General features: G+C 50.9%; 1 protein-coding gene across 2 annotated transcripts in view; it reads left to right on the forward strand.

The window, feature by feature from the left end:
• Window positions 1–5,761: 5,761 nt before the first annotated feature.
• LOC140404424 (ras-related protein Rab-8-like) overlaps window positions 5,762–27,164 on the forward strand; it is a 67,173-nt gene continuing 45,770 nt past the window's right edge. For both annotated transcript variants that reach the window (XM_072492947.1, XM_072492948.1), the window contains exon 1: window positions 5,762–5,908. In XM_072492947.1, coding sequence (XP_072349048.1) covers window positions 5,785–5,908 — 124 coding nt within the window. In that variant the 5' untranslated portion in view covers window positions 5,762–5,784. The remainder of the gene's footprint in view (window positions 5,909–27,164) is intronic.

Raw genomic sequence — 27,164 nt, forward strand, 5'->3', positions numbered from 1 at the left:
TGGAAAGTTTTGTGGATACACTTAATCAGCATTATAGTCTGCTTTTGTTTGTAAAAACAACACTGACATCTAGTGGCTCTGTGCAGTGACTATCGAGGATTTGTAAATAAATCTATTTTAAAATCTAGAAATAAATGGGGGTTTGAATGAAATTAACTTACTTCTCTGAGACCAATGACACTTGGATTCTAAACTCCCCAATTTTTCTTTCCATCACCCCATCCTCAGCTGGTGTTACCATTAAAGGTCAAGCTATGTAATTCTTACTTTCTAAAGAATGGTTGGAGTTAGTGCAAGGGTTAGGGCTAGGGATAGCATTGCGGTTAGGATTGGAGCTTGGGTTTGCGTTCGATTTAGACTTAGGGTTAGGGTAAGAGTTGAGGTTTAGGGTCACGGGTAGGTCAGAGGTAAGGCAGCATGGTGGTTAGTACTGCTGCCCCACAGCGCCAGGGACCCAGGTGCGATTCCGGCCCTGGGTGACTGTCTGCATGGAGTCTGCACGTTCTCCCCGTGTCCGCGTGGGTTTCCTCTGGGTGTTCCGGTTTCCTCCCATGTTTAGGGCTCGGTTATGGGCTGGGCTCTAATTAGTGTCAGGGGCTGTTTAGCACAGGGCTAAATCGCTGGCTTTGAAAGCTGACCAAGGCAAGCCAGCAGCACGGTTCAATTCCCGTACCAGCCTCCCCGAACAGGCACCGGAATGTGGCGACTAGGGGCTTTTCACAGTAACTTCATTTGAAGCCTACTTCTGACAATAAGCAATTTTCATTTCATAGTGTTAGGGTTAGCCTTAGATTCAGGGCTTTGGTGAGGGTTATGTCCAGCATTAGGCTTAGTTGTTAGCGTTCGTGTTCTGACTAGGTTTAACTTTAGGCATAATTGAATTTTAGGATTCAGGCTAGTGTTAGGGTAAGGACTAACATTAGAGTTTCGAATACTGTTCGGTTTATGGTTAGGGTGAACGTTAGTGTTACACTGAAGTTTCGGGTTTGGGCTCGGGGTGGTTATAAGTCTAGGACAATTGTTCAGGTCAGAGTTAAGGTTAGGGCCGAGTTATAATGAAGTTTTGGATCAGGTTTGGCGTTAGCAGTAGGTTTAGGATTAGTGGCATGGTTAGCTCTAGGGTTACGAATAGCAAAGGTTTAGGACTGAGGCTATGGTTTGGACTATGATTAGTGTTGGGGCTGACCTAAATTGAAAATCAATCTTCGCTTGGTCTTTAGCCTAATGAAAACTAACTCTTAGTCTATATGGCTGTGTCCCTTAGACCTGGGAGCCTCTAAACGCTTTCAACTAGTATATTCTCTTGAAAGTAATAATTATATGCCTTGTATTCATATCGAGAGGGCTAGGATACAAGAGCAGGGATGTACTTCTGAGGCTGTAGAAGGCTCTGGTCAGACCCCATTTGGAGTAGCGTGAACAGTTTTGCTCCCCATATCTAAGGAAGGGTCCAGAGGAGGTTCACAAGAGTGATCCCTGGAATGACGAGCTTGTCATATGAGGAATGGTTGAGGACTCTGGGTCTGTACGCGTGGGAGTTTAGAAGGATGAGGAAGGATCTTATTGAAACCTACAGGATACTCAGAGGCCTGGATAGAGTGGACGTGGAGGGGATGTTTCCACTAGTAAGAAAAACTAGAAGCAGAGGACACCATCTCAGACTGAAGAGACAATCCTTTAAAACAGAGATGAGGAGGAATTTCTTCAGCCAGAGGGTGGTGAATCTGTGGAACTCTTTGCCACAGAAGGTCAAATCACTGAGTGTCTTTAAGGCAGAGATAGATAGGTTCTTGATTGATAAGGGGATCGGGGGTTAACATAGAACATAAAACATAGAACATAGAAAATACAGCACAGAACAGGCCCTTCGGCCCACGATGTTGTGCCGAACCTTTGTCCTAGATTAATCATAGATTATCATTGAATTTACAGTGCAGAAGGAGGCCATTCGGCCCTTTGAGTCTGCACCGGCTCTTGGAAAGAGCACCCTACCCAAACTCAACACCTCCACCCAACACCAAGGGCAATTTTGGACATTAATGGCAATTTATCATTGGCCAATTCACCTAACCTGCACACCTTTGGACTGTGGGAGGAAACCGGAGCACCCGGAGGAAACCCACGCAGACACGGGGAGGACGTGCAGACTCCGCACAGACAGTGACCCAAGCCGGAATCGAACCTGGGACCCTGGAGCTGTGAAGCAATTGTGCTATCCACAATGCTACCGTGCTGCCCTTAAGAACAACTAAATCTACACTATATCATTTAACCGTAATCCATGTACCTATCCAATAGCTGCTTGAAGGTCCCTAATGTTTCCGACTCAACTACTTCCACAGGCAGTGCATTCCATGCCCCCACTACTCTCTGGGTAAAGAACCTACCTCTGATATCCCTCCTATATCTTCCACCTTTCACCTTAAATTTATGTCCCCTTGTAATGGTTTGTTCCACCCGGGGAAAAAGTCTCTGACTGTCTACTCTATCTATTCCCCTGATCATCTTATAAACCTCTATCAAGTCGCCCCTCATCCTTCTCCGTTCTAATGAGAAAAGGCCTAGCACCCTCAACCTTTCCTCGTAAGACCTACTCTCCATTCCAGGCAACATCCTGGTAACTCTTCTTTGCACCTTTTCCAAAGCTTCCACATCCTTCCTAAAATGAGGCGACCAGAACTGTACACAGTACTCCAAATGTGGCCTTACCAAAGTTTTGTATAGCTGCATCATTACCTCACGGCTCTTGAATTCAATCCCTCTGTTAATGAACGCTAGCACACCATAGGCCTTCTTCACAGCTCTATCCACTTGAGTGGCAACTTTCAAAGATGTATGAACATAGACCCCAAGATCTCTCTGCTCCTCCACATTGCCAAGAACTCTACCGTTAGCCCCGTATTCCGCATTCATATTTGTCCTTCCAAAATGGGCAACCTCACACTTTTCAGGGTTAAACTCCATTTGCCACGTCTCAGCCCAGCTCTGCATCCTATCTATGTCTCTTTGCAGCCGACAACAGCCCTCCTCACTATCCACAACTCCACCGATCTTCGTATCGTCCGCAAATTTACTGACCCACCCTTCAACTCCCTCATCCAAGTCATTAATGAAAATCACAAACAGCAGAGGACCCAGAACTGATCCCTGCGGTACGCCACTGGTAACTGGGATCCAGGCTGAATATTTGCCATCCACCACCACTCTCTGACTTCTATCGGTTAGCCAGTTCGTTATCCAACTGGCCAAATTTCCCACTATCCCATGCCTCCTTACTTTCTGCAGAAGCCTACCATGGGGAACCTTATCAAATGCCTTACTAAAATCCATGTACACTACATTCACTGCTTTACCTTCATCCACATGCTTTGTCACCTCCTCAAAGAATTCAATAAGACTTGTAAGGCAAGACCTACCCCTCACAAATCCGTGCTGACTATCCCTAATCAAGCAGTGTCTTTCCAGATGCTCAGAAATCCTATCCTTCAGTACCCTTTCCATGATTTTGCCTACCACCGAAGTAAGACTAACTGGCCTGTAATTCCCAGGGTTATCCCTAGTCCCTTTTTTGAACAGGGGCACGACATTCGCCACTCTCCAATCCCCTGATACCACCCCTGTTGACAGTGAGGACGAAAAGATCATTGCCAACGGCTCTGCAATTTCATCTCTTGCTTCCCATAGAGTCCTTGGATATATCCCGTCAGGCCCGGGGGACTTGTCTATCCTCAAGTTTTTCAAAATGCCCAACACATCTTCCTTCCTAACAAGTATTTCCTCGAGCTTACCAGTCTGTTTCATACTGTCCTCTCCAACAATATGGCTCCTCTCATTTGTAAATAAAGAAGAAAAGTACTCGTTCAAGACCTCTTCTATCTCTTCAGACTCAATACACAATCTCCCGCTACTGTCCTTGATCGGACCTACCCTCGCTCTAGTCATTGTCATATTTCTCACGTATGTGTAAAAGGCCTTGGGGTTTCCCTTGATCCTACCCGCCAAAGATTGTTCATGCCCTCTCTTAGCTCTCCTAATCCCTTTCTTAAGTTCCCTCCTGGCTATCTTGTATCCCTCCAACGCCCTGTCTGAACCTTGTTTCCTCAGCCTTACATAAGTCTCCTTTTTCCTCTTAACAAGACATTCAACCTCACTTGTCAACCATGGTTCCCTCACTCAACCATCTCTTCCCTGCCTGACAGGGGCATACATATCAAGGACACGTAGTACCTGTTCCTTGAACAAGTTCCACATTTCACTTGTGTCCTTCCCTGACAGCCTATGTTCCCAACTTATGCACTTCAATTCTTGTCTGACAACATCGTATTTATCCTTCCCCCAATTGTAAACCTTGCCCTGTTGCACGCACCTATCCCTCTCCATTACTAAAGTGAAAGTCACAGAATGGTGGTCACTATCTCCAAAATGCTCCCCACTAACAAATCTATCACTTGCCCTGGTTCCTTACCAAGTACTAAATCCAATATTGCCCCTCCTCTGGTCGGACAATCTACATACTGTGTTAGAAAATCTTGCTGGACATACTGCACAAACACCACCCCATCCAAACTATTTGATCTAAAGAGTTTCCACGCAATGTTTGGGAAGTTAATGTCACGAGGGAGGGGGGAGGGAGGGAGAGGGAGTGAGGGGGGCTGAGGCAGTGAGGGGTTGAGGGTGAGGGAGGTTTGAGGCGGTGAGGATGAGGCAGAGGGAGGGAGGGTGTGAGGATGAGGCGGTGAGGGAGGGTGTGAGGATGAGGCGGTGAGGGAGGGTGTGAGGATGAGGCGGTGAGGGAGGGTGTGAGGATGAGGCAGTGAGGGAGGGGGTGAGGATGAGGCGGTGAGGGAGGGGGTGAGGATGAGGCGGTGAGGGAGGGGGTGAGGATGAGGCGGTGAGGGAGGGTGTGAGGATGAGGCGGTGAGGGAGGGTGTGAGGATGAGGCGGTGAGGGAGGGTGTGAGGATGAGGCGGTGAGGGAGGGGGTGAGGATGAGGGGTTCAGGGAGGGAGGGAGGGGGATGAGGGGGGAGGGAGTGAGGGGGGCTTGAGGCAGTGAGGGAGGGAGGGTGTGAGGATGAGGCAGTGAGAAGGGGTGAGGGGGAATGAGGGAGAGTGGGGGTTGAGGCGGGGAGGGAGGTTGAGGCAGTGAGGGAGATTGAGGGGGAGGGAGGGTGTGAGGGTGAGGCAGTGAGGGAGATTGAGGGGGGAGGGAGGGAGTGAGGATGGGGGGAGGGAGGGAGTGAGGATGGGGGGAGGGAGGGAGTGAGGATGGGGAGGGGGGAGGGAGGGTGAGGCAGTGAGGGAGATTGAGGGGGGGAGGAAGTGAGGATGGGGAGGGGGGAGGGAGGGAGTGAGGATGAGGCAGTGAGGGAGATTGAGGGGGGAGGGAGTGAGGAGGGGGGAGGGAGGGAGTGAGGATGAGGCAGTGAGGGAGATTGAGGGGGGAGGGAGTGAGGAGGGGGGAGGGGGGAGGGAGGGAGTGAGGATGGGGGAGGGAGGGAGTGAGGAGGGAGGATGAGGCAGTGAGGGAGATTGAGGGGGGAGGGAGTGAGGAGGGGGGAGGGAGGGAGTGAGGATGAGGCAGTGAGGGAGATTGAGGGGGGAGGGAGTGAGGAGGGGGGAGGGGGGAGGGAGGGAGTGAGGATGGGGGAGGGAGGGAGTGAGGAGGGAGGATGAGGCAGTGAGGGAGATTGAGGCGGGGGGGAGGGAGGGAGGATGGGGAGGGGGCGGGGTTTGCCGTTGCCACTCCCCCCCGCTGTGGCGCATGCGCGCGGCGCCTCGCGGCAATGGAGCGCGGCTATGATCATCTCTTCAAACTGCTGCTGATCGGCGACAGCGGCGTCGGCAAAACCTGCCTCTTGTTCCGCTTCTGTGACGATGCCTTCAACACAACCTTCATCTCCACCATAGGTGAGGCAGCGGGGAGAGGTGAGGGAGCATTGGGGAAAGTTAGGCGGGGGGGGGGGGTTGTGTAGGGGAGAGGGGGCTGGGGGGGGGGTGTAGGGGAGAGGGGGCTGGGGGGGGGGTGTAGGGGAGAGGGGGCTGGGGGGGGGTGTAGGGGAGAGGGGGCTGGGGGGGGGGTGTAGGGGAGAGGGGGCTGGGGGGGGTGTAGGGGAGAGGGGGCTGGGGGGGGGGTTGTGTAGGGGAGAGGGGGCTGGGGGGGGGGTGTAGGGGAGAGGGGGCTGGGGGGGGGGTGTAGGGGAGAGGGGGCTGGGGGGGGGGTGTAGGGGAGAGGGGGCTGGGGGGGGGGTGTAGGGGAGAGGGGGCTGGGGGGGGGGTGTAGGGGAGAGGGGGCTGGGGGGGGGGTGTAGGGGAGAGGGGGCTGGGGGGGGGTGTAGGGGAGAGGGGGCTGGGGGGGGGTGTAGGGGAGAGGGGGCTGGGGGGGGGTGTAGGGGAGAGGGGGCTGGGGGGGGGGGTTGTGTAGGGGAGAGGGGGCTGGGGGGGGGGGTTGTGTAGGGGAGAGGGGGCTGGGGGGGGGTTGTGTAGGGGAGAGGGGGCTGGGGGGGGGTTGTGTAGGGGAGAGGGGGCTGGGGGGGGGGTTGTGTAGGGGCTGGGGGGGTGGTTGTGTAGGGGAGAGGGGGCTGGGGGGGGGGTTGTGTAGGGGAGAGGGGGCTGGGGGGGGGTTGTGTAGGGGAGAGGGGGCTGGGGGGGGGGGTTGTGTAGGGGAGAGGGGGCTGGGGGGGGGGGTTGTGTAGGGGAGAGGGGGCTGGGGGGGGTTGTGTAGGGGAGAGGGGGCTGGGGGGGGTTGTGTAGGGGAGAGGGGGCTGGGGGGGGTTGTGTAGGGGAGAGGGGGCTGGGGGGGGTTGTGTAGGGGAGAGGGGGCTGGGGGGGGTTGTGTAGGGGAGAGGGGGCTGGGGGGGGTTGTGTAGGGGAGAGGGGGCTGGGGGGGGGTTGTGTAGGGGAGAGGGGGCTGGGGGGGGTCGTGTAGGGGAGAGCGGGCTGGGGGGGGTCGTGTAGGGGAGAGGGGGCTGGGTGGGGGGGTCGTGTAGGGGAGAGGGGGCTGGGTGGGGGGGTCGTGTGGGGGAGAGGGGGCTGGGGGGAGGGGCAGGGAATGGTTATGTCCTGGCATCTGTGACGAGGATGCGGTCAAGATGGATGAGTCTGAGATGGATCATCCATTCGGCAGTTGGTTGCAAATGTTTCAGCACCTCCGTTTTGGTTATACCTGGTGGTCTTCCTGGCATCGACTCCTAATTGAACCGAGGTTTGTGAGGTGGCAGTGCCACACCAGATAATTGTGGGTGCACTCAGTGTGAAGATGGGTCTAGCCGCTAGCTATTAATGTAAGTGTCTTTCCAGGCTCAACTTAGCACGGTGTGCCTTTCTCCTCCGATGCCTGACTCGGTGTTGGGTGGTCCAACATCTTCTACAACTTTTCTGCAGAAGCTTGATTCAACAAAGTGGCTTTGCCAGACCATTTTGGAGGGCAGTTCTGTCAACCATGTTGCTGTGGGGCTGGAGTCACATGTAAGGCCAGACCAGCCAAGGACAGCAGATTTCCTTCCCTGAAGGACATTAATGAAGCAGATAGGGTTTTACAACCATCCAGTAGTTTCATGCTTATGATTACTGAAGTAGCTTTTTATTCCAAATGTATTAAATAATCCTGGAAATGAACTTGCGTTTCTGCAGCATTAGTCCAGGCCTCTGGATTCCTAGTTCCACTAATGTTGCTACCTTTTCAGAGAACAAAAACATTCAAAAACCATCCAAGGGCTGTTATTAAACAGTGAGCACACTGTACGAATGATGAAATTGATTTAATCTGCGTGGTAACAGAACCTTGTGGGTGAATTCTCTATATCTGTGCCCGATTAGAATTTCTGGTGTAATAATTTCTTTCAATTTCAATGCAGTATTTTATATTCCTATCAATCGAATGTGTTTGATGACTTCATTGGGATGGGGCTTTTATTTTGAACCGTAATGAACACCCACGAGTGTTGACACCTGCCAGTTCAGCGGAATGCCCCTGAACGATCTATCTTGAACAAGCTTGTGACATTTCCTAGAGCTGGATCTTACTGCACTTTAACGTCTTATAGATAGCCACATCTGTCTAACTGGTTAATATGCAACTTGGATGCCATATTAATTTGCAAAGAGCACAGAGCTAACACTAAGTTAGCTGACAGGGATGCAGGAAGCTGTGAACTCATCAGACCTGTGATTCTGGCTGCAAGTGCGACTTACCACTTCCTGTAGATGTAGCTACATTTCCAACTCCTTAACTCCACAAATCTAACAGAGCACACCTCGCTTGTCTGCAGTACGTGAACGCACATTTATAGACAAGGATTAACCACTTAAAACTGCACGAGTGCCAGGCAAGAAAATATCTGACCATCTCCCCATGAAATTCAATGGCATTACCATTGCTGAATTGTCCACTATTAACACAGTACTATCACACGCTGGGGGATTACTGTTGACCAGAAACTGAGTTGCCCGTTGTGCAGGCTGTTGGTTCACTCTAGCCAATGTTACTTGGTGTGCAGGAGGTTAAAGAACAGGGAGGAAGTGAAAGGGAGTGCTCGCTCCCCTTTATTGTTCATCATATGGCACAGTGGCTACGCTGCGAGTGCCCGCTTTGTGGCAGGAAACAAAACAACACCGTTCAAAATGCACAAGCAACCAGATTAGTACTGAGCCAATCAGTACTGTAATCAGTACTGTAATCAGTACTGAGCCAATCAGTACTGTAATCTGGTTGCTTGTGCATTTTGAAACGTGTTTTGTTTCCTGCCACAAAGCGGGCACTCGCAGCGTAGCCACTGTGCCATATGATGAACAATAAAGGGGAGCGAGCACTCCCTTTCACTAATCTCTAATTAAACGCAACCAGTTCACAATTTCCCATAGCAGCACAGTAGCACAGTGGTTAGCACAATTGCTTCACAGCTCCAGGGTCTCTGGTTCGATTCCGGCTTGGGTCATTGTCTGTGCGGAGTCTGCACATCCTCCCCATGTCTGCGTGGGTTTCCTCCGGGTGCTCCGGTTTCCTCCCACAGTCCAAAGATGTACAGCTTAGGTGGATTGGCCATGATAAATTGCCCTTAGTGTCCAAAATTGCCCTTAGTGTTGGGTGGGGTTACTGGGTTATGGGGATAGGGTGGAGGTGTTGACCTTGGATAGGGTGCTCTTTCCAAGAGCCAGTGCAGACTCGATGGGCCGAATGGCCTCCTTCTGCACTGTAAATTCTAAGATGATCATAAATTCTATGATGACATGCTTGTTAGGTGAATTGGGCATTCTGAAATCTCCCTCCGTGTACCCGAACAGGCGCTGGAGTGCGGTGACTAGGGGCTTTTCACAGTAACTTCATTGCAGTGTTAATGTAAGCCTACTTGTGACAATAAGAAAGATAATTTTGATTATTAGATTCTTGGGGCAGCATGGTGGCGTAGTGGTTAGCACTGCTGCCTCACGGAGCCGAGGTCCTAGGTTCGATCCCGACTCTGGGTCACGTGTGGAGTTTGCACATTCTCCCCGTGTTTGCATGGGTTTTGCCCCCACAACCCAAAAGATGTGCAGGGTAGGTGGATTGGTCATGCTAAATTGCTCCTTATTGGAAAAAAGATGAATTGAGCACTCTAAATTTATTTTTTAAAAACATGAGCCGAAAATTAACATTATAATCAGTAGCACATGTAGTCCTGGACAGATGGTTGAAGCAGCTGAAGATTGTTAGGCCGAGAAGACCACTGGAGGAACTTGTGCAGTGATGTCCTGAATTCAGATCATTGGCCTAGAACCACAAACATCTTCCTTCGTGCTGGTTATAAATTAACCGGTTCGCCATCTGATTCCCATTAACTTCAATTTTGCTCGTGCACACTGAGTCAAATGCTAGCTTGATGTCAAGGGCAGTCACCCTCGCCTCATGTCATGAGTTCAACTCTTTTGTCCATGTTTGGACCAGGGCTGTAATGAGGTCAGGAGCTGAGTGACCCTGGTGGAACCCAAACTGAGTGAGCAGGGTATTGCTGAGTAGGTGCCACTTGATAGCGCTGTCGACGACATCGTCCATCACTTTGATGATCGAGAGTAGACTGATGGGAGTGCCAATTGGCTGCATTGGATTTGTCCTATTTGTGGACAGGAGACAATTTTCAAATTGTCGGAGAGAGACAAGCGTTGTGGCTGCACTGGAACGACTTGGCAAAGGCGGGGCTAGTACTGGAGCACAAGTCTTCCGTATTACTGCTGGGATGTTATCGGGGCCCATAGCCTTCGCTGTATCCTGTACCATCGGCCATTTCATGATATTACATGGCGATAATCTATGATTAATCTAGGACAAAGGTTCGGCACAACATCGTGGGCCGAAGGGCCTGTTCTGTGCTGTATTTTCTATGTTCTATGTTGAAGTGAATTGGCTGAAGACCAGCATCAATAATGCTGGGGGTGATGGGAGAAGCCGAGTTAGAACATCCTCCTGGCATTTCCAGTTGAAAATGGCGCAAATGTTTTGGCCTTCTAATTTGCAGTGATGTGCTGGACTTGTGTAAACTCCTCCTCTGCCTTAGTTGCTTAATTGTTCACCATTCATGATTGAATATCGAACTTTAAAATCAATTTATTCAGTGGATGTGAGTGTCGCTGGCTGGGCCAGCATTTATTGCCTATCCCTACTTGTCCTTGAACTGAGTGCTTCGCTCGGTCACTTCAGAGGGTAGTTCAGAGTCAACCCATTGCTGTGGATCTGGAGTCACATATAGACCAGACCAGGTAAAGGATGACAGATTTTATCTCCCCTAAAGGGTTTTTGCAAAAAATAGACAATGGTTTCATGGTCATCCGGAGGGCAGCACGGTGGCGCAGTGGGTTTGCCTTGCTGCCTCACGGCGCCGAGGTCCCAGGATGGATCCCGGCTCTGAGTCACTGTCCGTGTGGAGTTTGCACTTTTCCCCGTGTTTACATGGGTTTCGCCCCCACAACCCAAAGATGTGCAAGGTAGCTGGATTGGCCACGCTAAATTGCCCCTTAATTGGAAAAATGAATTGGGTACTCTAAATTTATTTTTAAAAAGACATCCGGATTTGAAGAAAATTGATTTCAAACTTCATCTGCCATGTTTTTGGAGTATTGTGTGCAGTTCTGGTCACCTCATTATAGGAAGGATGTGGAAGCATTGGAAAGGGTGCAAAGGAGATTTACCAGGATACTGCCTGGTTTGCAGGATAGGTCTTATGAGGAAAGGTTGAGGGAGTTAGGGCTTTTCTCTTTGGAACGGAGGAGGATGAGCGGCGACTTAATAGAGGTTTATAAGATAATGAGGGGGATAGATAGAGTGGACGTTCAGAGACTATTTCCTCGGGTGGATGTAGCTGTTCAGGGTGGAGAGATATAGGAGGGATGTCCGAGGTAGGTTCTTTACTCAGAGAGTGGTTAGGGTGTGGAATGGACTGCCTGCTGTGATAGTGGAGTTGGACACTTTAGGAACTTCAAGCGGTTATTGGATAGGCACATGGAGCACACCAGAATGACAGGGAGTGGGATAGCTTGATCTTGGTTTCGGACAATGCTCGGCACAACATCGAGGGCCGAAGGGCCTGTTCTGTGCTGTTCTATGTTCTATGGTGGGATTCAAATGTGGGGTCCCCAGAGCAGGGTCTCAGGATTACTAATCCAGCGACAATACCACTGTGCCACCGTACTGGATCTGATGGTTGGATGTGGGATAGCTTTGTTCTCTCTGTGGCGGGCTGTTTATCCTCTTGGGCATGCGTGTAGTCTTGTGTTGTAGCTTCACCAGTTTGGCCCCTCGTGTTTGGGTATTCCTGGTGCTGCACCTGACGCTCCTCTGCCTATAAAAACAAATTCACCCGAGGAAGGAGCAGTGCTCCGAAAGCTAGTGATTTGAAACAAACTTGTTGGACTTTAACCTGGTGTTGTAAGACTTCTTACTGTATAAAAACAAAGAAAGCTGGAAAAATTCAGCAGGCTCCTTGGAGAGAAACAAGAGCTTGTGTTTCAGGTCGAAATGACCTTTCATCAGAACTGCAGAAAGATTGAAATGTATGGGTTTTTAAGCAGCAAGAACAAAAGAGGAGGCCTGTGATAAGGTGGAGAGCAGGGGAGATCAAATGGCAAGATTTCATGATGCAACAGTAAAGAGGGTGGTAAAGAAACAAAGGCTGTGTCCAAATGTGGCGTGATTGGCTATGTAAAACCATCCGAATACAATCTGAAGGGATAGAGAAAGAAATTAGACTAGACCAAGTCAGCAAAACAGAGGTTATGATCTAAAGTTGTTAAACTTGTTTTTTATTCGTTCATGGGACGTGGGTATCGCAGGCTGTGCCCGCATTTATTGCCCATCCCTAATTGCTCTTGAGGGGCAGTTAAGAGTCAACCACATTGCTGTGGGTGTGGAGTCACATGTAGGCCAGACCAGGTAAGGGCGGCAGATTTCCTTCCCTAAAGGGACACTAAAGGACATTAGTGAACCAGATGGGTTTTTACGACAATCAACAATGGTTTCATGGTCATCATTAGACTTTTAATTCCAGATTTTTATTGAATTCAAATTTCACCATCTGCAGTGACCCCAGAGTACTCTTATTAGTCCAGTGACAATACCACTACACCACCACCTCTAGAAGGCTGTAAAGTGGCAAGGGGGTGTTTGCTTTGAGCTTCACTGGAACACGAGCAGGCCATAGACAGAAAGGTGCGAATGGCAGCAAGGTGGAGAATTTAAATAACCAGCAACCAGAAGCTCGGGTCATTCTTGTGTACTGAACGGAGATGTTCCACAAAGCAGTCACCCAGTTTGCATTTGGCCATCCCAATGTAGAGGAGACCGGATTGTGAACAGCAAATACAATATAATTATAATAATCTTTGTTAGTGTCACAAGTAGGCTTACATTAACACTGCAATGAAGTTACTGTGAAAATCCCCTAGTCGTCATATTCCGGCGCCTGTTCGGGTACACGGAGAATTCAGAATGTCCAAATTACCTATCGGCACGTCTTTCGGGACTTGTGGGAGGAAACCGGGACACCCGGAGGAAACCCACGCAGACACTGGGAGAGCATGCAGACTCTGCACAGACGGTGACCCAAGCCGGGAATCGAACCTGGGAACCTGGCGCTGTGAAGCGACAGTGATAACCAAGTATACTCAAATCCCAAATTGAAACAGGAACGAGTAAATAATTTTACACTTGAAATTCGTTACCATGTATGGCACAGCCACAATGCTAAATGTGATAGATTTTGAACATATGTGGTCTTGGACGATGGGATGGGAGAATGTGAAAGGTTAGGTGTTGCATAAGCTTTGAAAAGTACGGGTTTTTACATAGCAAGTTTAAAAGAGGAGGCCTGTGATAGGGTGGAGAGATCAAATGGCTAAGTTTCATGATGCAACAACCGAAGAGAATGGTAAAGAAGGTCGTAAAGAAACACAGGCAGTGTCCAAATGTGGTGTGCATGGAAAGGTGCCACGGGGAAGGGAGGGAGTGGTTGAGGAGTAGGTCAGAAGGAATGGACCCTTCGGAATGCTGAAAGGGGAGGCCGGGTGGTTTGGTGGTTGTATCACGCTGGAGCTGGCGGAAAAGCGGAGGATGATCGGTTGAATACTGATGCTGGTGGGGTGGAAGGCGAGGACAAGGGGAACCTTATCATGGTTCTGGAAGGGAGGGGAAAGGGTGAGAGCAGAAATGTGCGGAATGGATTGGACACGGTGGAGGGTCCTGTCAACCACGGTGGATACTTGAGATAAAAGAATACGTAACGGAAGTGCTGCTGTGGGAGGGTGCATCATCAGAACAGATGTGACAGAGTTGGAAAAACTGGGAGATTGTAATGGATTCCATACAAAAAGCAGGATGTGAGGAATTGTAGTCAAGGTAACAGTGGGTGTCCGCGGGATTGTAATGCATGTTAGTTGATAGCCTATCTCCAGAAAGAGTTGAGCGGTTTCTACACTCATTGGTTATGATAATGTGTGGTGTCTGCTGTGCCATGGATTGTAATTGAATGCAATTCTGTTGCTTCTGATGATCCACACACACTACCTCATGGATGCCCAGTTTAAGCTGCTAGATCTGTTCAAAATATATCACATTTAGCATGGCGGCTGTGCCACACCAGGTAACCTAATTTATCCTTTGTGCAAGGATGGGTATTTTTCTCTACAAGGACTGCATGATCGTCATGCTTGCCAGTCATGGACAGATGTTTCTGCAGCAGGTATATTGATGAGTGTGAGACCAGATTGGTTTTCCCCACTTGTTGGTTCAATCATCACCTGCTGCTGGCTCAGTCTGATAGATATGTTTTTCAAGACCCTGCCAGCTTGGCCGGTTACGGTGCTACCAAGCCACTCACGGTGATGGCCTTTGAAGTCCCCCGCCCAGAGTGCATTCTGTGCCCTTTCCATGCTCAGTGCTTCTTTCAAGTGTTGCTCAACATGGAGGAATACGGATCCATAAGCTGATGGGGGTGGCAGGTGGTAACCAGCAGGTGATTTCCTTACCCGCATTTGACCTGACGGCATGAGACCTTGTGGGGTCTGAAATCGTGTTGAGGACTCCCAGGACATTTCCCTCCAGACTCTCTGCTGCCACCTCCACTGGGTATGTCTAGGACATTGGTTCTCATGAGTATGAATGATTATGTCAGCCTGTTGCTTGACGCGACAGTGCTCTCCATTTGGCACAGGTCCCTTGATGTTAATGAAGGAGGGATTTCCAGGGCCAACTGGGCTCAGTGTGCCCTAGGTTGACACCAGGTTGTCCATCCAGTTTTAATCCCTTTATACTTTTCTGTTGAGGTTTGCCATAATTGAGTGGCTTGCTGATCCATGTTAAGAGTCAATCACTTTGATGTGGTTCTGGACCCACATGTAGACCAGACCAGGTAAGGATGGCAAATTTCCTTCTCTGAAGAACATTTAGTGACCCAGAGTAGCTTTTATGAATATCCAATAGTTTCATGACCACCATTATTGAGCTCCAGAATTATTAATTAAATAAATTTAAATTCCACCAGCTGATGGGGGTGGCAGGTGGTAACCAGCAGGTGATTTCCTTACCCGTATTTGACCTGACGGCATGAGACCTCATGGGGTCTGAAATCGTGTTGAGGGCCCCCAGGAGTCCGTATTGGTCTTAGAGCATTAGCCTGGATTACTAATTCAGTATTATTACCACTACGCCACCATTCACATGAGTAGAAGGGTTTTGCACACTCAACTACAGTAAGTCCCAGCTTTAAGTAATTCCGATTTCACATTTATAGGACCAATAAATAAATAAAGTTTGCGTCTTGATCTCAGCATTAACATTTTTTTTAAAAAAAATAATTTTTATTGAGGTTTTCACAAAATATCAACAACAAAATGAAAAAGGAACCCAATAGAATTAAATACAGAACAAAATAAAACAACCTCCGTGCCCCCCTCCCCTATACATAAATAATAAATTAACACCCCGAATTAACACATAGCAAATATATACACCCCCTCAGATCTCCCAGTGAAAACAAACAAAAATAAAGTAGAACCCCTCCCCGGTTGCTGGTGCTGCTGACCATTGTCTACCGTTCTGCCAGGAAGTCCAAGAACGCTTGTCACTGCCTGAAAAACCCTTGCACCGATCCCCTTAAGGCAAATTTCACCCCCTCCAATTTAATAAACCCCGCCATATCGTTGATCCAGGATTCCACGCTTGGGGGCCTCGCTTCCTTCCACTGAAGAAGAATCCTTCGCCGGGTTACCAGGGACGCAAAAGCCAGAATAACGGATTATTTCGCCTCCTGCACTCCCGGCTCCCCAGCAACCCCAAATATTGCGAGCCCCCAGCCCGGTTTGACCCTGGATCCTACCACCCTCGACACCGTCCTCGCTACGCCCTTCCAAAATTCCTCCAGCGCTGTGCATGCCCAGAACATATGGGTGTGGTTTGCTGGGCTCCCTGAGCACCTAACACACCTGCCCTCACCCCCAAAAAACCGGCTCATCCTTGTCTCGGTCATGTGTGCCCTGTGCAGCACCTTAAACTGTATGAGGCTGATCCTCGCGCACGAAGAGGAAGAGTTCACCCTCCCTAGGGCATCTGCCCATGTCCCCTCCTCGATCTCCTCTCCCAACTCCTCCTCCCACTTACCTTTCAACTCCACCACCGAGGCCTCCTCCTCCTCCTGCATCACCTGGTAAGTTGCCGAGATCTTCCCCTCTCCAACCCACCCCCCTGAGAGCACCCTGTCCTGTACTGTGCATGGCAGCAGCCGCGGGAATTCCACCACCTGCCGCCTGGCAGATGCCCTTTACCTGTAAGTACCTGAAGGTGTTCCCCGGGGGGAGCCCGTACTTCTCCTCCAACTCACCCAGGCCCGCAAACTTCCTGTCCACCAACAGGTCTCCCAACCTTCGTATCCCTGCCCTGTGCCACCATGTAAACCCTCCAGCGTTTGATAAGGTTCCCCACGGTAGGCTATTGCAGAAAATACGGAGGCTGGGGATTGAGGGTGATTTAGAGATGTGGATCAGAAATTGGCTAGCTGAAAGAAGACAGAGGGTGGTGGTTGATGGGAAATGTTCAGAATGGAGTTCAGTCACAAGTGGAGTACCACAAGGATCTGTTCAGGGGCCGTTGCTGTTTGTCATTTTTATCAATGACCTAGAGGAAGGCGCAGAAGGGTGGGTGAGTAAATTTGCAGACGATACAGAAGTCGGTGGTGTTGTCGATAGTGTGGAAGGATGTAGCAGGTTACAGAGGGATATAGATAAGCTGCAGAGCTGGGCTGAGAGGTGGCAAATGGAGTTTAATGTAGAGAAGTGTGAGGTGATTCACTTTGGAAGGAATAACAGGAATGTGGAATATTTGGCTAATGGAAAAGTTCTTGAAAGTGTGGATGAGCAGAGGGATCTAGGTGTCCATGTACATAGATCCCTGAAAGTTGCCACCCAGGTTGATAGGGTGGTGAAGAAGGCCTATGGAGTGTTGGCCTTTATTGGTAGAGGGATTGAGTTCCGGAGTCAGGAGGTCATGTTGCAGCTGTACAGAACTCTGGTACGGCCGCATTTGGAGTATTGCGTACAGTTCTGGTCACCGCATTATAGGAAGGACGTGGAGGCTTTGGAACGGGTGCAGAGGAGATTTACCAGGATGTTGCCTGGTATGGAGGGAAAATCTTATGAGGAAAGGCTGATGGACTTGAGGTTGTTTTCGTTAGAGAGAAGAAGGTTAAGAGGAGACTTAATAGAGGCATACAAAATGATCAGAGGGTTAGATAGGGTGGACAGTGAGAGCCTTCTCCCGCGGATGGAAATGGCTAGCACGAGGGGACATAGCCTTAAACTGAGGGGTAATAGATATAGGACAGAGGTCAGAGGTAGGTTCTTTACGCAAAGAGTAGTGAGGCCGTGGAATGCCCTACCTGCAACAGTAGTGAACTCGCCAACATTGAGGGCATTTAAAAGTTTATTGGATAAACATATGGATGATAATGGTATAGTGTAGGTTAGATGGCTTTTGTTTCGGTGCAACATCGTGGGCCGAAGGGCCTGTACTGTGCTGTATTGTTCTATGTTCTATCTGTCCTCCCTGGGACGAACCGGTGGTTCCCCCCTTTTGGGGTCCACACCAAGGCCCCAACTTCCTCCCCACCCCCCCCCCCCCCGTGCCGCCTCCACTGCCCCAGATTTTGAGGGTAGCCGCCACCACCGGGCTTGTGGTATACCTCATTGGAGGGAGTGGCAGCGGCGCCATTGCCAGCGCCTCCAGACTCGTACCCTCACAAGACGCCGTCTCCAGCCTCTTCCATGCAGCCCCCTCCCCCTCCATCACCCACTTGCGCACCATCGCCACATTGGCGGCCCAGTAGTACCCACAGAGGTTGGGCAGTGCCAGCACCCCCCCATCCCTACTCTGCTCCAGGAACACCCTTCTCACCCTCTGAGTCCCTCGCGCCCACACAAACCCCATTATGCTCCTGTTGACCCGCCTAAAGAAGGCCTTTGGGATAAGAATGGGGAGGCACTGGAACAGGAACAAAAACCTTGGGAGCACCGTCATCTTAACTGACTGCACCCTACCCGCCAGGGAAAGCGGCAACGTGTCCCACCTCTTAAACTCCTCCTCCATTTGCTCCACTAGCCTCGTCAAATTAAGTCTATGCAGGGCCGCCCAGTTCCTGGCCACCTGAACCCCCAAATATCTGAAGCTCCTCTCCGCCCTTTTTAGTGGGAGCTCGCCAATCCCCCTCTCCTGGTCCCCTGGGTGAACCACGAACCTCCCACAAGTACCTCCACTCTACCCTATCGAAGGCCTTCTCAGTGTCCATCGCCACCACTATCTCTGCCTCCCCCTCCCTCGCCGGCATCATCATAACGTTCAGGAGCCTCGTCACATTCACGTTCAACTGCCTCCCCTTCACGAACCCCGTCTGGTCTTCGTGGATCACCTGCAGCACACAATCCTCAATTCTAGTGGCTAAGACCTTCGCCAACACCTTGGCATCTACGTTTAACAACGAATTCGGCCTGTAGGACCCGCACTGCAGGGGATCCTTGTCCCGCTTCAGGATCAAGGAGATCAGTGCCCGAGACATCGTCGGGGGCAAAGCCCCCCCCCCCCCCTTGCCTCATTGAAGGTCCTAACCAGCAACGGGCCCAACAGGGCCACAGATTATTTGTAGGATTCGATCGGGAAACCGCCCGGCCCCGCCCGCATGCTCCCTATCCCTTTGGCCAGCTCCTCCAGCCCAATCGGGGGCCCCTAATCCCGCCACCAGTCACTCCACCTTCGGAAACCTCAATTGGTCCAGAAAGCGGCCCATCCCTCCCTCCCTCCAGTGGGGGCTCGGACCGATACAGTTTCTCATAAAAGACCCTGAAGACCCCATTGATGCCAACCCCACTCCGCACCGCACTCCCTCCCCTATCCTTAACTCCCCCGATCTCCCTAGCTGCATCCCGCTTCCGAAGCTGATGCGCCAGCATCCGGCTTGCCTTTTCCCCATATTCATAAGTCGCCCCTGGGCCTTCCTCCACTGCGCCTCCGCCATCCTGGTGGTCAATAGGTCGAATTCGGCCTGGAGGCTACGCCACTCCCCCAACAGTCCCTCCGCATACCTCCTGTCTACCCTCACCATCTCCCGGACCAGCCTCTCCCTCTGCTCTCTCCTCTCCTTGTGGGCCCTTATGGAGATCAACTCTCCCCTAACCACCACCTTCAGCACCTCCCAGACCATCCCCACTCGGACCTCCCCATTATCGTTCGCCTCCAGGTATCTCCCTATGCTTCCTCGGACCCGCTCACTCACCTCCTCGTCTGCCAACAGCCCCACCTCCAAGCGCCACAACGGGCGCTGGTCCCTCTCCTCCCCCAGCTCCAGGTCTACCTAATGCGGGGCTTGATCCGAAATGGCTATCGCCGAGTACTCGGTATCCTCTGCTCTCGCTGTCACCGTCCTACTCATAATAAAAAAGTCGATCCGGGAATAAGCCTTATGATCTTGCGAGAAGAATGAAAATTCCCTAGCCCCCGGCCTTGCAAATCTCCAAGGGTCCACCCCTGCCATCTGGTCCATAAACCCCCTCAGCACTTTAGCCGCAGCCGGCTTCCTACTCATCCTAGACCTGGAGCGATCCAGTGCCAGATCCAACACCGTGTTAAAGTTTCCCCCCCCCCCCCCCCCCCCCCCCCCATTATCAGGCCCCCCACTTCCAAGTCCGGGATCCGACCCAACATGAAATGAAATGAAAATCGCTTATTGTCACAAGTAGGCTTCAAATGAAGTTACTGTGAAAAGCCCCTAGTCGCCACATTCCGGCGCCTGTTCGGGGAGGCTTTTACGGGAATCGAACCGTGCTGCTGGCCTGCCTTGGTCAGCTTTCAAAGCCAGCAATTTAGCCCTGTGCTAAACAGCCCCATGCGCCGCATAAACATGCGCCGCATAAAACCCGCATCGTCCCAGTTCGGGACGTACACGTTGACCAGTACCACCCTCTCCCCTTGCAACTTGCCACTTACCATTACATACCTGCCGCCATTGTCTGTCACCATGCTCGACGCCTCGAACGACACCCTCTTACCCACCAAGATCGCCACCGCCCGATTTTTGGCATCCAGCCTCCTAATGGAACACCCCTTCCTCAATCTTACCTTGTCTGCCACCTTCAGGTGTGTCTCCTGGTGCATGACCACATCCGCCTTCAGCCCCTTCAGGTGCGCGAACACCCATGCCCGCTTGACCGGACCGTTCAGTCCCCTTGCATTCCAGGTTATCAGCCGGATCAGGGGGCTACCCTCCTCCCCCCCCCCGACTAGCCATAACCCCGCCTCGGCCAGTCACGTGCCCGCACCCCACGCCCGGCCCGTTGCCCACGGCGGCAGACCCCCGTCCCAACCCCCTCTACTCGCTCCAGCTCCCCCTTGACCATACCAGCAGCAACCCGGTTCCCCCCCAAACCCCACCTCCCCCCAGCTAGGACCCCTCCTAGTTGCTTTGCCCCCCCCCCCCATTGCACTCCCGCAAGTCAGCTGACTCCTGCTGACCCCGGCCACTCCAGCCTCTCTTTCGACTCCTCCCATTGTGGGACATATCCTCCTCCTCCATTACTCATCAGCAGGCTCTCCGCCTCCCCCTTCCATCCCAAGCGCGGGAAACAACCCTCGCTTCCCCGCCCCAGCCCCACCCCCTCCAGCCTTCAGCGTGGAAAAAATCCCGCACTTTCCACCTGCCCGGCCCCGCAGCTCCTTTTACAGGCCCAGACCAGATCCAGCAGAGGGCAGTAGAGCAGAGCTGCTGATTGGCTGTTGCAAGGGAAATTTGCATACCTCCATTGTGGTCACCCTAACTTGAAGGTGTACCTGAGCTAGAGACCCTAGCTGTTCAAGTGAAGACAAGCATCCAGCAGAGGGCAGTAGAGCGGAGCTGCTGATTGGTTGTTGCTAGGGAAATTTGCATACCTCCGTTGTGATCACCCTAACTTGAAGGTGGTTTGTGGAGGAGCTGTTGCCAAGTGACACTTAAACCCAAAACACTTCCCTCCCTACCTCCTCCTCTAACCAAAAAAAAAAACAACCACTGTAAAGATCAAGAGGAAGGCTCGAGGTCAGGTAGAAGTAGAAAGAAGTTGAACCGTGACGCCACAGCCTGCAGGTAAGGGATTGGCTGGTGACTGGTAAGTAGTTTTTCTTTTATTTTCCCTCAGGTGTTATCGTGCAGGGCGCAGAGGTTGCTGAGTGAGTGCTTGCTGAGAAGGGGAGTGAATAACAGGTATGGCAGGAAAGGTATGAATGTTTGAGGTGAGGGATGCCGACAGTGTCCCTGCTGATTTCATCTGTGGGAAGTGCACCCATCTCCAGCTCCTCAGAAACCGCGTTAGGGAACTGGAGCTGGAGCTGAATGAACTTCGGATCATTCGGGAGGCAGAGGTGGTCATAGATAGAAGCTTCAGGGATGTAGTTACTCCGAAGGGTAAAGATAGATGGGTGACGGTGAGAGTGGCTGGGAGGAAGCAGTCAGTACAGGGATCCCCTGTGGTCGTTCCCCTTAGTAACATGTATACCGTTTTGGATACTGCTGGGGGGGGACGGACTTACCAGGGGTAAGCCTTGGGGTGCAGGTCTCTGGCACAGAGTCTGTCCCTGTTGCTCAGAAAGGAAGGGGGGAGAGGAGTAGAGCATTAGTCATTGGAGACTCCATAGTTAGGGGGATAGGAGATTCTGTGGGAACGAGAGAGACTCGCGGTTGGTGTGTTGCCTCCCAGGTGCCAGGGTGCGTGATGTCTCGGATCGTGTTTTCGGGATCCTTGAGGGGGAGGGGGACCAGCCCCAAGCCGTGGTCCACATAGGTACCAACGACATAGGTAGGAAAAGGGATAGTGATGTAAGGCAGGAATTCAGGGAGCTAGGGTGGAAACTTAGATCTAGAACAAACAGAGTTATTATCTCTGGGTTGTTACCTGTCCCACGTGATAGCGAGACGAGGTATAGGGAAAGAGAGGAGTTGAACACGTGGCTACAGGGATGGTGCAGGAGGGAGGGTTTCAGATTTCTGGACAATTGGGGCTCATTTTGGGGTCGGTGGGACCTCTACAAACGGGATGGTCTACACCTGGACCAGAGGGGTACCAATATCCTGGGAGGGGGGGGGGGGGGTGTTTGCTAATGCTCTTCGGGAGGGTTTAAACTGGTTCAGCAGGGGCTTGGGAGCCAGAATTGTAGCTCCAGTATACAGGAGGTTGAAAGTAGTGAGGTCATGAATAAGGTTTTAAAGTTGCAGGAGTGTACTGGCAGGCAGGAAGGTGGTTTAAAGTGTGTCTTCTTCAATGCCAGGAGCATCCGGAATAAGGTGGGTGAACTTGCAGCATGGGTTTGTACCTGGGACTTCGATGTTGTGGCCATTTCGGAGACATGGATAGAGCAGGGACAGGAATGGTTGTTGCAGATGCCAGGGTTTAGATATTTCAGTAAGCTCAGGGAAGGTGGTAAAAGAGGGGGAGGGGTAGCATTGTTAGTCAAGGACAGTATTACGGTGGCAGAAAGGACGTTTGATGAGGACTCGTCTACTGAGGTAGTATGGGCTGAGGTTAGAAACAGGAAAGGAGAGGTCACCCAGTTAGGGGTTTTCTATAGGCCTCCGAAAAGTTCCAGAGATGTAGAGGAAAGGATTGCAAAGATGATTCTGGATAGGAACAAAAGCAACAGGGTAGTTGTTATGGGGGACTTTAACTTTCCAAATATTGACTGGAAACATTATAGTTTGAGTACTTTAGATGGGTCCGTTTTTGTCCATTGTGTGCAGGAGGGTTTCCTGACACAGTATGTCGATAGGCCAATGAGAGGCGAGGCCGTATTGGATTTGGTACTGGGTAATGAACCAGGACAGGTGTTAGATTTGGAGGTAGGTGAGCACTTTGGTGATAGTGACCACAATTCGATTACGTTTACTTTAGTGATGGAAAGGGATAGGTATATACTGCAGGGCAAGAGTTATATCTGGGGGGAAGGCAATTATTATGCGATGAGGCAAGACTTAGGATGCATCGGATGGAGAGGAAGACTGCAGGGGATGGGCACAATGGAAATGTGGAGCTACTGCGTGTCCTTGATAAGTATGTACCTGTCAGGCAGGGAGAAAGTGGTCGAGCAAGGGAACCGTGGTTTACTAAGGCAGTCAAAATCTGTCAAGAGGAAGAAGGAGGCTTATGTAAAGATGAGACATGAAGGTTCAGTTAGGGCACTCGAGAGTTACAGGTTAGCTAGGAAGGACCTAAAGAGAGAGCTAAGAAGAGCCAGGAGGGGACATGAGAAGTCTTTGGCGGGTAGGATCAAGGATAACCCTAAAGTTTTCTATAGATATATCAGGAATAAAAGAATGACTAGGGTAAGAGTAGGGCCAGTCAAGGACAGCAGTGGGAAGTTGTGCGTGGAGTCCGAGGAGATGGGAGAGGTGCTAAATGAATCTTTTTCGTCAGTATTCACACAGGAAAAAGACAATGTTGTCGAGGAGAATGCTGAGATTCAGGCTACTAAACTAGAAGGGCTGGAGGTTCATAAGGAAGAGGTGTTAACAATTCTGGAAAGTGTGAAAATAGATAAGTCCCCTGGGTTGGATGGGATTTATCCTAGGATTCTCTGGGAAGCTAGGGAGGAGATTGCTGAACCTTTGGCTTTGATCTTTAAGTCATCTTTGTCTACAGGAATAGTGCCAGAAGACTGGAGGATAGCAAATGTTGTCCTCTTGTTCAAGAAGGGGAGTAGAGACAACCCACGGTAGCCATACACCAGTGAGCCTTACTTCTGTTGTGGGCAAAATCTTGGAAAGGTTTATAAGAGATAGGGTGTATAATCATCTGGAAAGGAATAATTTGATTAGACATAGTCAACACGGTTTTGTGAAGGGTAGGTCGTGCCTCACAAACCTTATTGAGTTCTTTGAGAAGGTGACCAAACAGGTGGATGAGGGTAAAGCAGTTGATGTGGTGTATATGGATTTCAGTAAAGCGTCTGATAAGTTTCCCCACGGTAGGCTACTGCAGAAAATACGGAAGCATGGGATTCAGGGAGATTTAGCAGTTTGGATCAGAAATTGGCTGGCTGGAAGAAGACAAAGGGCGGTGGTTGATGGGAAGTGTTCAGACTGAAGTCCAGTTACTAGTGGTGTACCACAAGGATCTGTTTTGGTGCCACTGCTGTTTGTCATTTTTATAAATGACCTGGAGGAGGGCGTAGAAGGATGGGTGAGTAAATTTGCAGATGACGCTAAAGTCGGTGGAGTTGTGGACAGTGCGGAAGGATGTTACAAGTTACAGAGGGACATAGTTAACTGCAGCGCTGGGCTGAGAGGTGGCAAATGGAGTTTAGTGCAGAAAAGTGTGAGGTGATTCATTTTGGAAGGAATAACAGGAAGACTACTGGGCTAACAGGTGACTACTGGGCTAATGGTAAGATTCTTGGCAGTGTGGATGAGCAGAGAGATCTCGGTGTCCATGTACATAGATCCCTGAAAGTTGTCACTCAGGTTGAGAGGGTTGTTAAGAAGGCGTACGGTGTGTTAGCTTTGATTGGTAGAGGGTTTGAGTTTCAGAGCCATGATATCATATTGCAACTGTACAAAACTCTGGTTGGGCCGCATTTGGAGTATTGCGTGCAATTCTGGTCGCCGCATTATAGGAAGGATGTGGAAGCATTGGTAAGGGTGCAGAGGAGATTTACCAGAATGTTGCCTGGTATGGAGGGAAGATCTTATGAGGAAAGGCTGAGGGACTTGAGGCTGTTTTTGTTAGAGAGAAGAAGGTTAAGAGGTGACATAATTGAGGCATACAAGATGATCAGAGGATTGGATAGGATGGACAGTGAGAGCCTTTTTCCTTGGATGGTGATGTCTAGCATGATGGGAGATAGATATAAGACAGATGTCAGAGGTAGGTTCTTTATTCAGAGAGTAGTAAGAGCGTGGAATGCCCTGCCTGCAACAGTAGTGGACTCGCCAACACTAAGGGCATTCAAATGGTCATTGGATAGACATATGGACGATAAGGGAATAGTGTAGATGGGCTTTAGAGTAGTTTCACAGATCGGCGCAACATCGAGGGCCGAAGGGCCTGTACTGCGCTGTAATGTTCTATGTTCAGTCCCCTTACCCCCGACTCGGGCCTCACCCTCCCCCGCGGGGCCCATCCCCCCCCTACCGGCCATCCACCCCTACTCCATTTACTTACCCACCCTCCAAGAGCCCACCCGACAGACCCAATCAAAACAGTGCCCAACCCACCCTAACCACCCACACTGAACCAAAAAGAAACAAGAGCAAACCCCCCCCCCCACCTCAAAATGTAACACACCAACAGCAATCCCCGACCACCCATCCCGACCCTCAGTTTGTGTCCAACCTCTCGGCCTGCACAAAGGCCCACGCCTCCTCCGGGGACTCAAAATGATGGTGCCGGTCCTTGTAGGTGACCGACAGTTGCGCCGGCTGCAGCATGCCAAACTTCACCCCCTTCCTGTGCAGCACCGCCTTCGCCCGGTTGTACCCGGCCCTCTTCTTCGCCACCTCCGCACTCCAGTCCTGATATATTTGAACCTCCGCGTTCTCCCACCAGCTGCTCCTCTCTTTCTTGGCCCACCTGAGCACGCACTCCCAATCAGCGAACCGATGAAACCGCACCAGCACCGCCCGCGGCGGCTCGTTAGCCTTGGGCCTCCTCGCCAGCACTCTATGGGCCCCTTCGAGCTCCAGGGCCCCCTGGAAGGACCCCGCTCCCATCAGCGAATTTAACATGGTGACCACATAGGCCCCCACGTCCGACCCCTCCAGCCCCTCCGGGAGGCTCAGGATCCGCAGATTCTTTCGCCTTGACTGATTCTCCATCTCCTTGAACCGTTCCTGCCATTTCTTGTGGAGCGCCTCATGCGCCTCCACCTTTACCGCAAGGCCTAAGATCTCATCCTCGCTGTCGGAGATCTTTTGTCGGACCTCGCGGATCGCCACCCGCTGGGCCGTCTGGGTCTCCAGCAGCTTATCGATAGAAGCCTTCATCGGCTCCAGCAGGTCCGCTTTGAGCTCCCTGAAGCAGCGCTGGATAACCTCCTGCTGCTCCTGCGCCCACTGCATCCACGCTGCCTGGTCCCCGCCCGCTGCCATCTTGCTCGTCCCTCACACTTTCATAGAATCATAGAAGTTTACAGCATGGAAACAGGCCCTTCGGCCCAACCAGTCCATGCCGCCCAGTTTTTACCATTAAGCTAGTCCCAGTTGCCCGCACTTGGCCCATAACCCTCTATACCCATCTTACCCATGTAACTATCTAAATGCTTTTTAAAAGACACAATTGTACCCGCCTCTACTACTACCTCTGGCAGCACATTCCAGACACTCACTACCCTCTGAGTGAAGAAATTGCCCCTCTGGGCCCTTCTGAATCTCTCCCCTCTCACCTTAAACCTATGCCCTCTAGTTTTAGACTCCCCTACCTTTGGGAAAAGATGTTGACTATCTACCTTATCTATGCCCCTCATTATTTTATAGACCTCTATAAGATCACCCCTAAGCCTCCTACGCTCCAGGGAAAAAAGTCCCAGTCTATCCAGCCTCTCCTTATAACTCAAACCATCAAGTCCCGGCAACATCCTAGTAAATCTTTTCTGCACTCTTTCTAGTTTAATAATATCCTTTCTATAATAGGGTGACCAGAACTGCACACAGTATTCCAAGTGTGGCCGTACCAATGTCTTGTACAACTTCAACAAGACGTCCCAACTCCTATATTCAATGTTCTGACCAATGAAACCAAGCATGCCGAATGCCTTCTTCACCACCCTGTCCACCTGCGACTCCACCTTCAAGGAGCTATGAACCTGTACTCCTAGATCTCTTTGTTCTATAACTCTCCCCAACGCCATACCATTAACTGAGTAGGTCCTGGCCTGATTCGATCTGCCAAAATGCATCACCTCACATTTATCTAAATTAAACTCCATCTGCCATTCGTCGGCCCACTGGCCTAATTGATCAAGATCCCGTTGCAATCCTAGATAACCTTCTTCACTATCCACTATGCCACCAATCTTGGTGTCATCTGCAAACTTACTAACCATGCCTCCTAAATTCTCATCCAAATCATTAATATAAATCACAAATAACAGTGGACCCAGCACCGATCCCTGAGGCACACCACTGGTCACAGGCCTCCAGTT

Source organism: Scyliorhinus torazame, chromosome 30 (genome assembly GCF_047496885.1).
Source record: "Scyliorhinus torazame isolate Kashiwa2021f chromosome 30, sScyTor2.1, whole genome shotgun sequence".
NCBI classification, from domain to species: domain Eukaryota; kingdom Metazoa; phylum Chordata; class Chondrichthyes; order Carcharhiniformes; family Scyliorhinidae; genus Scyliorhinus; species Scyliorhinus torazame.